Raw genomic sequence first — 12579 nt, 5'->3', positions numbered from 1 at the left:
GGTAATATTGATAATATTGGCCAATTGCAATGCATAGGAGGTTGTATTAATTATATTATGTCATTTGTTTTTTCTTTACTATACATTGAATGTTTTACCATATTACTTTATATACATATACTAGATGTGCCTCGCTCTGCTGTGAAATTCGGTCTAAGTGAAATTCGATCTAAATGATATTCGGTCTAAGTGATATTCGCTCTAAGTGAGTACCCTAGGTCGGAGACGGGACTGTAAAGAAAATATCGTAAAAAGTCTAGTAGTCACAATTTTAGTTAACCTAACCTCCGGTGGTTTGGGAGGAGCCGATGGGGTCCTAACCTAACCTTCAAGGGGGGTCGGTGTGCCTCGATTTCTGGGCTGGTGGAAGCCGCCTTTGGCGCCTTCGAGGGGGTCGGGTGAAAATCGTGTTATCAGGAATTCGATGGAAAATTGTAATCGGGTGTCTAGAAAAGAATTAAGTGTCTAGCTATCAGTCCTAAACTGGCGTAATACTGTTTCCCATTGCATGCCCTGTCTTTTTGTATATAAAAAAATGTATTTAGCGAAAATGGTAGTTGAGTGTCTAGCTATTATTAATCATCACATCACGTAACTAAATCTGTATCCTAAATCTATATCTGACAATACAATCCACCTGCGCCTCCGACGTCGAAAGTCTAATGTTGTATTATAGGATAAAAAGTATAAAGTCGAATAACATATTTTGAGCATTCGAGTCGAGTTGTCAGTTATCATTGGGAAAAATCGAATTAAACGCCATTAAACCCACCCACCACGTAGGCAATCCTACTGCGTCGGATCGCGGACAATGTGTGAATAGTAGGTTATGATACCAATATATATAATATATATGTATATGAACAATCTCATACCGTGTCCCGTCGCATGCCTGGTTCTTTTTTTTTATATTATAAAATGTATTTAGTGAAAATGGTAATTGAATGTCTAGCTATCAGTCATCATAATATGATGTAAATCGATGTCCGAAAGTTAAATCCATAATTGTCATACTTCCTAATGTCAAAGTTCAGATGTTATTTTTGATATAAAAGAAACTATAAAACATATCAGATGTCATAAAAATTGAAAACATAACAATTCAAAATGTACTCCCTTAACGCGTTATAGTAATACACTTAATAATATGTATATATATATACTTATAATAATAGCGGCCGGTGTACCTCGCTCTGCTGTGAAATTCGGTCTAAGTGAATACCCTAGGTCGGAGTCGGGACTGTAAAGAAAATATCGTAAAAAGTATAGTAGTCACAATTTTAGTTAATCTAACCTCCGGTGGTTTGGAAGAAGCCGAGGGGGTCCTAACTTAACCTTCGAGGGGGTCGGTGTGCCTCGATTTCTGGGCTGGTGGAAGCCGCCTTCGAGGGGGTTGTGTAAACATCGTGTTATCAGGAATTTGATGGAAAATTGTAATCGGGTGTCTAGAAAGAAATCATACACTAAAAAAGTAAGAAAAGTACTGAAGTGGAGTAAATAAATACGAAAAATGGTAATTGAGTGTCTAGTTATCAGTCCTAAACTGGTGTAATACCGTTTCCCATTGCATGCCCTGTTCTTTTTGTATATAAAAAAATGTATTTAGCGAAAATGATAGTCGAGTGTCTAACTATCAATCATCACGTCATCACGTACCTAAATCTATGTCTGACAATGCAATCCGCCTGCGCTTCCGACGTCGAAAGTCTAATGTTGTATTGTAGGATAAAAAGTATAAAGTCGAATAACATATTTTGAGCATTCGAGTCGAGTTGTCAGTTATCATTGGGAAAAATCGAATTAAACGCCATTAAACCCACCCACCACGTAGGCAATCCTACTGCGTCGGATCGCGGACAATGTGTGAATAGTAGGTTATGATACCAATATATATAATATATGTATATGAACAATCTCATACCGTGTCCCGTCGCATGCCTGGTTCTTTTTTTTTATATTATAAAATGTATTTAGTGAAAATGGTAATTGAATGTCTAGCTATCAGTCATCATAATATGATGTAAATCAATGTCCGAAAGTTAAATCCATAATTTTCATACCTCCTAATGTCAAAGTTCAGATATTGTTTTTGATATGTAAGTGTAAGAAACTATAAAACATATATTATTTTTTTAAGTATTAAGTAAAAGATAAATATTTTTAATTTATAAAACATATCAATTCAAAATTACGTACTCCTTAAACGCGTTGTAGCGTACTACACGTCTACACTTTATATGTATATATACTTATAATAATCGTAATAATATGGTATTGAAAAAAATCGTAGACGTATGTATTTATCGTATAAGAGAAAGCAATAGCTTTAATTTTCAAAATTCAAATTAAAAAATCAAAAACTAACTCGAAAAAAAATGCAAAAAATTGTTGGATACGGGCGGAAGAGAACGTCTTTTTTATTAGAGCGTCGCCGTAAAAATGCGCCAAAGGCACAGCCAGAGAGGGAATCGAACCCGCTCTACCTCCTATTACCTACCACGGGGAACTTACGCCTTATCCTATCGACTACAGTTTAAGCTGGATACTGATGCCGAATCTCGAGCACTTAAACCGTTTCTGTGTTGCGACGAATTTTTCGTTCAGCTCAGTTTTAATTCGTATAATTCGTGTGTAAATGTGTAATAAAGCTTAATTATTCTTATTAATTATCTATTTAATGTATATCTGTAACACTACCTACTTAAATACCTTAATCATACATCTATTTAACGTATTTAATAATAAATCTACAAAATAAACCGTTAACGTTTCTCAAAGCAACGTACAGTTGAAATACTCATATCTATAGGTATTTTTATAACATATTATAATCATGTACCTACACGAACATTGTATTGTTTGGTGAAATGTCGTCTAGAAACACACAGCAAAAAAAAACAACCAACGGTTGAATATAAAACAACATCATTTTGTATTATAATATACAAATTATCAGACAGATCGGAAAAAACAGTCGAATAAAAACAAAAAATCGAAGGAAAACGTCGTCGTACTCGGAAGACCCCAAAACGCACGGAACGGAACGGAAAACGTTCGGAAAAGTATGAAAATCGTAAAAAAAGCGAACATTTTTCGAAAAACCGCATAATAATCGAGCGAAAATCGAAAACGCGTTAAATACGTATAAAATACTATAACAAAAGTGTCATAAACATTTCCTACAGAAACTCTTAGGTATGATTAAGAATATTTGCAATTACAACTTTGACTTACCTAACTATACCTGTACTCAACTCTTTCAGGGGCTTTTATATTATGAGACATATCAATGTTATATGTAAATGAAGAGTATGCCATCATATATACCTGTATAATAATTCCATATAGTTCGTGTGTAATAAAGCTTATATTAATATTAATTGTCTATTTAATATAACGTTTCCCAAAGCAACGTACACTTGAAAATACAACAACATATTTTAATATAACAAACAGCCGATAAAAAAAAAAAATAAAAAAAAAAAATCGAAAAAATAATAAAATCGTCGAAAACCCGCGTAATAATCGAACCTAACCTAAGAAAAACGCGTTATCGAGACGGCGGCGTTGGAGAACCGCCCGTTTTCGCGATAACGACGGCGGCGGGCCATGGAAGAAAAAACGGCGACCGAGGCGCACTCTTTTCATAGTGAAACGAACTATTGTTCACGCTTTATTATATAAGATTATATCATCAGTTTTAAATATTTTTTGTTATTTAACAGTGACAAGTTCGAAAATTTAATTATTCTTATGATATACGTATAGTTCGCAATTAGCCTGATAATATAAATCAGTGCACTGTTACTGTATAGATACATAATTAATCAAGTTATTTGAGGGTGCTGAAATCCCCTAACCTAATCTGGTTTTGCCTATGCACATCACACCATAAAATATAATGACTTCTGGAATGAACGAAATTTTTTCCGTATTTCGCATGGTATACTGCACTACTGACCAGGGTTTCCGAACGGAACGCAAAAAAACGGTTAAAGAACATTATTGTTATTCATAAACCAAAGTATAATGGAACGAAACTAATTATTTATTTCAGTTTATTGGTACTTCATATAATATAACATTATAAACTATTAAGTTTACTGAACTTTTTCATACAAAAACGTTATAATCTTTAAAGTTCTTTAAAGAATTGACATGAGGAGCGTCATAACCTATTAAGTTCTTTGAACAATTATTAAAAAAACGTTATAACCTATTAAGTTCTTTGAACAATTATTATAAAAACGTTATAACCTATACCGTTATAACTAAACCGTTTTTCGAACTTTGAAAATAACGTTATGAATTAAAATTATCTTTTGAGTATTTTGACTATTTTGGATTTAAAATTATTTAAAATAATAAGTAATTTAATTTAAAAATCTAGAATTTAAATTGCATCTAGTCCTATCTTTAATAATAACTAATATAATGATTATAAATATACCCTAACAGCATCATGTGACTTTGAAAGAATCAAAAAGCTATATACCTAGAAGTTTCAGTCAAAATAAACTCAATAGCCGATCATTTATTTTTGACAATATAAGATGATATAATATGATGATAATATAGATTATAGTTATTAAGTTATTATGAGTATTGAGTAATAATATAATAGGTAACATAATACATTAATTAACAATAATAATAAATATATACTGTAAATTAATATTAATCAATAAATAATATAAATAAATAATAATAATCAATTGAACTATAAATAAATAATAATGAATAAATACTATAAAAAATTATAAATAATAATCAATAAAAACTATAAATATATACTGTAGGTAGATTAACTTTTGTCAAATAAATAGTTTGACCGTACAACCATTATGTCTTCCAGTAAAGAGGGGTTCATCCTATTTCGTTGATCATTCAATATGAATTTTAAACTGGAAAAAAGACGTTCCACTGTGACCTATTTAACAACAAAATTAGCGATAGGTATTATAATAATATTATAATGAACATTATATAACATTTCAAATATTTATATATTTTTGGAACTAATGTATGAGTATTACTTAAATCAAAGATTATAAAATAGTTTAATAGTGTAGGATATTTCGTCGTAATTCATAGTTTTTAGTTTTTATTATATAAATAATTGACCATTGTTGTAGTTACCTGTGTAGTTGGTAATGCTAAAGCAACCAAAGCGCATTCATACATCAATGGGTACATTTTTTTAAGTGTTGTCCAAATATCCATAATGTTTTTACTTTTATCTTCCCTAGGAAGTTGCATAAAATTTACAATTTCCCTTTGAATATCCAATACAACTTGGTCTTGATTACTAACCAAACCACTACTCCGGTCAGCTGCCGCCGCACGAAGTTCAAGCTCTAAGTCATCTACTTCATCTGTTTCAATATTATTATTTGAAACAGATTGCCCTTCTCTAATAACAGGATCAATGTTGTGTAATTCTGATGACAATAGTATCAAATGATTTTTAGCTTCTCTTAGTGTATTTTCATCTAATAAAACATTGACACGACCATCCAAAAAAATAGCCAACTTGAAACTATCACAGTCGAATAAAGTCGTTTCTCGTCTTTGCATAGCTTCAGCAATACTATTTGAAATAAATGAATCTAAAAAATATATAAAATAAAATAAAAAAACAACTACTTAGATTTTGTACCTACTTATTTTTCTTGTGTGAATAATGCATTTTTTCCAATAAAGTAAACAATCTCCTGGGTATAATTGCTGAGCCTGTAATACACAACTAGTTATTTTAGCTGGTCCAAGGGCATTTTTGAGGTCATTTAAAGATGTCCAAAAATCACTGTCTACGTTTAATCTCGTTTGATGTCTACCAAAAACTTGACAAAAATTTTGACATCTTAATAGACTTTCTAACATGTCATATGTTGATCCCCACCGAGTTACACAATCGATTACAGGTCGTTTTAAATCCATATTCTTGAGAGCTTCTAAATTTTTTGGTAATCTCAACGTCTTCACCAATCTCCGTGATTTGTTTATGGTTGATTTTATACTTTCTGTTTTAAATACATCTAGAATCGATAGTTGTAAGGTGTGAGCAGCACATCGCATACCCCTCAATACCTCCAATGTGTGGACTTCTGCACCCAAATCGTTGATGATTGAAGGCAATGTTTCTTGGTTATTTTCGTTTTCTTGTTCGTTTATCATATTATTGTCTTCATCAGAACATTCCGAAACATCATAACTGTTTTCTTCATCTGTGTGAACTTGATTATCTTCAAAATTGTGCACATTTTCAGACATTTCTTCATTATTGTCGAAATACTCGAAATCTCTATTCATTTCACGAATTAATGAAACCGTTTTCAACATATTCGCTCCATTGTCTGTCGTAATAGAATAAATAAATTTAGGATTTAAGTTGTACCTTTCCAATGTTTTTAAAAGTATACATTTTAAGTTGATAGATGTAGTTTGATAAACTTCTGTCGTAGCCAGGTTCCTAATAATAATTTTTCCTAAAAATAAAGAGTGAACAAGAGCTAAATAAAAAGTTGATAAGTAGGTATTTGAAAATAAATATTACAATATTATAATATTTGTCATCTAAATTACGAGTATCTGATATATACTATACATATAGCAGGTTATTCAGCTAGTAATTAATATTATTTTATTTTATATTAATAACTTATGAGCACTTACCTTCATAAATAAACTGAACATTTATGCCAAGTATAGTACGACCAAGTCTAGTTGCAGTGTCCATTTTTATACAAAAAAATTTTTTTTTCATTTGTTCAGTAATAGCTTTACGGACTAAACTTGCCCGATTACAAATATGATTGCGCACAACATCAGCGTTCATAGTAAATCCTAAAGATCGAAAAATGGGATCTACTATTTTTCTAAAACCAGAGTCCTCCAATATCTTTAAGGGTCTACCATTAATTGTGACCATTTCAATACAGCCGTCAATCACTGCCCGGCGTTTTATTGACACGTTAATTGTTTTATCTGCACTGTGCATCTACAAAATATGACAACAAATGTTTGTATAATCAAAATACAATATAATACATATAAAAGTATACCATCATTATTTAAAAATAATGATGATAACTTAGTATCTTACTCTCTTTTGTGTTGGTGGAAATAAATCAGGTGAATTTGAAGAAGTCGATGACATAGAAACGGTATTTGTAGTATCTGTACTAATTTCATCTTCCTCCAATAATATTTGCTGATATTCTATGGCGTGAAAGACCTTTAAGTGACGCTTCAAATTACCCAAATGATTACCCTTAAAGTGTTAGATATATTAATAGTTTTTTGAACATTGTTTGGTTATAATGTTATGTTCAAAAATTAATATAAATGTAAATAGTTTATTTGATTATTTCCACATTTTAAATTGTAAAATATTAAATTTTTTAATATATTTAGTGCTTATATTCTACAATTTAAATTATATAGGCTACAGGGTACATCTATTATGTCAACTTTATGCGGATTTTTTTTTAACGATTATGGATCGATTATACGGAATATTTAAAAAACAAAAAAAGACGCGTTTCTTTATTTTAAAATATGGTAACCACTATATTTTTTAATGAATTCTGGTAAAGCTTTTTTTCTAAAAATGTTATTATAAATTAAATTAAATTATTTTTAAATATACCTATATAGAAATTTAAAAGCACGTTTGTGGAAATAAACTATACATTTATATTAATTTTTTAAACTTACGGTTTTGATTTAGTATTGTTAATACCTATATTAAATAAGTACCTAATATATAATATTTAAGTTATATTTATTAATACAGTGATACCCAATGGCTGCGATAAACCAAAATTTAAATTACGACTTTTGACATTTTTTACATTATTTTTTACAATATAGATACCTACAGTAAAACTTCAAATTTCTTCCATTTTCTTTATTAATAATAATTTACTTATAATAAATTACAATAATAATACTTATTTTTACGATTGTATGTTAAAAATTGCCTGTTAAAAATAAAAAATCACGTATTTTTTCATTTTTTAATATCGATCCATAATCGTTAAAAAACCCCTCGTAAAATGTTGTAAGATACAACTTGTAGATTTTGAGTGACTTAGTACCGGTAATGGATTTATAAATATATGTTATTTTATTGAAACTTACTGCTAATATTTTATTGCAATTTTGAATTTTGCATATAGATTTGTTCGCATTTTCACCTTCAGCGTGATATTTGAAGTACCGTCTCACTGGATTATCACAATTCATAATTTTTGGCATAGTTATTATAGTTTATTATATAATAAAAAATAATATATATTAATATTGATGAAAACACTTAATAATTGAATCACACGCTCACGACGAAACAGTTTTACGTAAAAATGATATTTAACTGTAGGTAGATTACAAAACGTAAGGAAGTACCTACCTAATAGAATCATAAAATATAAGTCCAATTTTAACATTAATTATCTGTATATTATACTATCCATTTAGCAAGTATAGATAAAATATATATGTATTATAAAGTGTATAACGCATTTACTGATTGTAGACTAGACACATAATAACATCAATTTTTATTACCTGCTGCCCTGCTCTAATGTAAAAATTATCAAATATTTTAACTTTTCAATTTCCAATTAAGTTTGTTATATATAATATATAAAGTATAAACTAATATCTACCACGATAGCGATAAGCTAATAGGTATAATAATCCAGACTCCAGAGAACGTAAAACAAAAATTTAAAAGTAGTCTGGTGTAACGCGATGTAGGTATGGCTTTAGTCATAAATGTGTTCTGGGCTTCTGGCAGGTGTCACTAGTTCTCAGATGGGTGACCACACGTGTTTTAGTGTCAAACAATAAACGCTTATAAAAAAAAATTGTGACTAACGATTTTTAATTTTTTTTTTAGCTACAATAAGAACAACTCATAAGGAACCTTTTATTAAATTTTCAAGTTTTTTTGGCCATCCAAAATTTTTTTATCGACAGTTCAAAAAAAAATTCTCATAAAAATCGAAAATTCTATGGTCTATAAATAACAAAAAAAGTCAAGAATTTTTGAAAATTTAACTGTACATAGATAACACTGACATAAACATTTGGTGAAAATTTCAAGTATTTACAGTGATTAGTTTTTGAATAACAACCATATTAAAAAATCGATTTGGTCGAAAACTGGTTTTGCACGTATGTTTTATGTACTTACCTGTTATAATAAATATATATAAGTACATACTACATAGTACATAGTAATGAACTAATGAATAACTTTATACTTGAATTTATTTATAATTTAAAATTTACAAGTTTTTTCCTTGCTTTTGTTTGACAAAATTGTTTAATAATTACTTTGTTATCAATTGTTTGAAGAATTTCGTTTTCTGATGGCAATATAATAAGCGCAGTCAAATTTTCTTGTACATTTTGGTAGTAAACTGTATATTATTATTATGAATTATTATAAGAGGTATTATTTCAAAACGATCTTCTCATTAAATGTTCAAGAACGTATTATTTCAAAACGTTCTTCTGTATAAATTTACAAGAACGAATAACTTAAAAACGTTTATTAAGTCCATCGTTCAAAAACTTTAATTTTTTTTAACGTTTTTTATACGAAATTTTCAAAAAACATAAACAATTTTAACGTTTTTCTAGTAAAATGTTCGGTGAACTATTTAATTTATAACGTTACATCTATAACCGTTTTTTGAACATAGCTTGATTTAACGATTATCGCAAATTAAGTTCAAAAACAAATAATAGAACCAAACCGAAAATTAACGGTTAAGGTCACCTTGCTACTGACTACTGTCTACTAATTCTATTGCGGCATTGACTGATCTATTGATAATATAATAATATTATTATGTTTGTTAACATAACATGTTCACGACGATTGACAATAATAATAATAATTATTATACAATCATACATCGTATGTATATAATTTATTATTATTTGAATTAACGTGGTTAGAATGTATAATTTGTAGTGTTATTATTACTAGAGAGATGAAAAACGCATATATCATAGATATATATATTATATATATATAAAAGTACGCGTGTAGCCGCTACTTTAGATATACGATGTCCTAATTTCTGATTTCAAAATATGTATTATTATCATAATGTTTGTACTTCGCAATAATATGACTGCTGCACATCATATAATACATATTTAAGAAAATAATAATACTTACACATCTATAATATATATAGTATGTATATGCCTTCGGGCTTCGGGCTAAGAAACGTGATTTTCTCACCATTATCGTACGTTTTTGCGATCATCTATAAATACTGTGACGAATTGGATATTGAAACTTTATAATGTGATGATTTACTGAATATAAATCCCCTTCATTTTTCACAAATAATATTTATTTATTTAAATTCTGTTTTTCAAGTTATAGGATTATAATATTATTTCCAGTCTCAAATTTGTATGAAATTTAAGGAATACCAAGTATACTATAGTCAATTTTATTTCTTTTAAACGATAGCCGGCTTTTTTACTGTAAATTATTATACATTAAAAAGATAGTAATTTTTGAAAAATAAACAAATTACCAAGTAACTATATAAGTAACTAAGAAAAATATAGTAGATATTATTGAAGGATGTTTGAGGGCCATGTTGTAGCTTGAAAATTGTATTAAAATATTTTATTACAATTTTATAATATGTTCAAATTATCAGAATATAATAAATAATAATAAGTAGATATTAAACTAAATATAATACATATTGATAAATTTGACGTAAAACAATTTTTATAAAGAATCATTAATAACACGAATGAAAATTGATAATTCGAAAATTATAATCGTTCAATTTAAATGAGTCAACATTTTCAAAAAAATTATTAAAAAATAATATGATTAACGAATCAGAAAAAGGATGGTTCTCATTGAAAAAAGTCTCTATCACCACAATATACTGTTAATGATATACAAATCTATAAGTATTTTAAAATGTTACCATATGTATATGTTTAGTTTACCTAAAAATATTTTCAAAAGATCAACATTTTAATCAATTATTGTTAATAAAGAATAAAATATGTGGAGTAAGCACATTTGTAAATCAACCTTTTCCTTTGTATAAACATATTATAGTATATAATATAATATACATACTTTACCATCCCCCATTTTTAATCTCTTACAGAATTCAGATGCTAACAAATAATACGAATTAGTTGTTAACGTTTAATAGCGATTTCGATTGGTTCGGGATCATGCCGCCTTGGAATGATAAATAAATATAATATAGGACTGGCGATCACTGAATGTGTTTTTCTGATATGTTTCTACAGGTTTGGTGTTTAATAAATATTGTCTTTCTCTTCTTAGCAAATATGTACTCGATGGTAACCATTTTTTGTTTTTTTTTTTTTGAGATTTATATTGCCATAATATACTTATCATAATGGCCAAGAATGACCGAAACTTGTACATCGTAAATATATTATTGATTATATATCTACGACCAATCGGTTACTGATAAACGTCATTCGCCATATGTTGAGGGCGAGAATTGAACACAACCGGTGGATCGGGTATGAAACACGTAGAAGGGTTCATGTACCTTATGGCTTATTCGCGTTATCCCATCAACAGAAATAGTTGTCTATAATAAATATATTATATATTTTAAGACCGTATGGCGTGAGTACGAAACGAGAAAAATCATTTCGGGGACGTGTAAATGTGTCTACTCCAATCTGTATAACACACATATTTCACAAACCGAATGAAAACGAGAGGGTAAAAAATATAATACAATATAATATATATATATATTATATATAATGGGCAGATCGGGGTGGTAGACGAGACACGAGCGAGTTAAAATAATATTATATTTTATGAAATCGGAGACGTCTGCAGCGCACGGCGGTCGTTCAAATTAGCCGTAAATATAATACAACATATATATTTATGCCGCCGTGTTCAGACATTTGTGCGTACATATAAATATGCGTGTATACCTGTGTATAGGATCCAATTGCGGGCCAAACGTTTTTTTGCACACGTTTATAATACGTACAATATAGAAAATGACGTATATATTGTACATATATTTATTATTATTATTATTGTAACGTAACAATTATAAACGGAGAAAGCGGTAGGTACCTGCAGGCGGTGTAGTGTGTACAAATAATATTAAATATACGCAACGTCCCGAGACAAACACCTTTATAAATTATTATAATAAACACGAGTATGCCAGCAATATATACAGAGTGTTTGAAAAGTATATGAATTGACTTTTTTAAAGTTACCCGAGTGAGGAAACTGTGGTAAACGGGTTAATGCAATAAGAAAATTCAGTGGCGTTAACATGACTTTATAGAGTGGATTTTGGGGGAATAAATCCACCCCTATTATCATATGCACGATTTACTTATATATTATGATGTGTCTTATCCTTAAAATCGCAAGTTTAAATACAAAATGTATTCATCGTTTAAAAAATAAATGATTTTTTTTTTAATATCACTCCCACTTTTTTTATAAAACAATTCCAATTCTGCAATTACGTCACATATTGTAAGCTCCAAACTAATGAA

The 12579-nt window shown here is 29.0% G+C and overlaps 1 protein-coding gene across 1 annotated transcript; it reads right to left on the bottom strand.

Moving 5' to 3' along the window:
• Positions 1 to 4630: 4630 nt before the first annotated feature.
• LOC126550386 (uncharacterized) lies at positions 4631 to 9794 on the bottom strand. Its single transcript, XM_050201818.1, has 6 exons — positions 8146 to 9794; positions 7106 to 7273; positions 6676 to 7000; positions 5664 to 6488; positions 5140 to 5609; positions 4631 to 4930 (listed from the first exon to the last, which is right to left on the bottom strand). Exons 1-6 carry the CDS (start codon positions 8260 to 8262, stop codon positions 4805 to 4807), a joined length of 2031 nt encoding a protein of 676 aa, XP_050057775.1. The 5' UTR covers positions 8263 to 9794; the 3' UTR covers positions 4631 to 4804.
• Between the last annotated feature and the right edge of the window lie 2785 nt (positions 9795 to 12579).

The sequence above is a fragment of the Aphis gossypii genome, chromosome 2 (genome assembly GCF_020184175.1).
Source record: "Aphis gossypii isolate Hap1 chromosome 2, ASM2018417v2, whole genome shotgun sequence".
In the NCBI taxonomy this organism is placed as follows: domain Eukaryota; kingdom Metazoa; phylum Arthropoda; class Insecta; order Hemiptera; family Aphididae; genus Aphis; species Aphis gossypii.
This window is presented reverse-complemented; position numbering and strand designations above follow the sequence as displayed.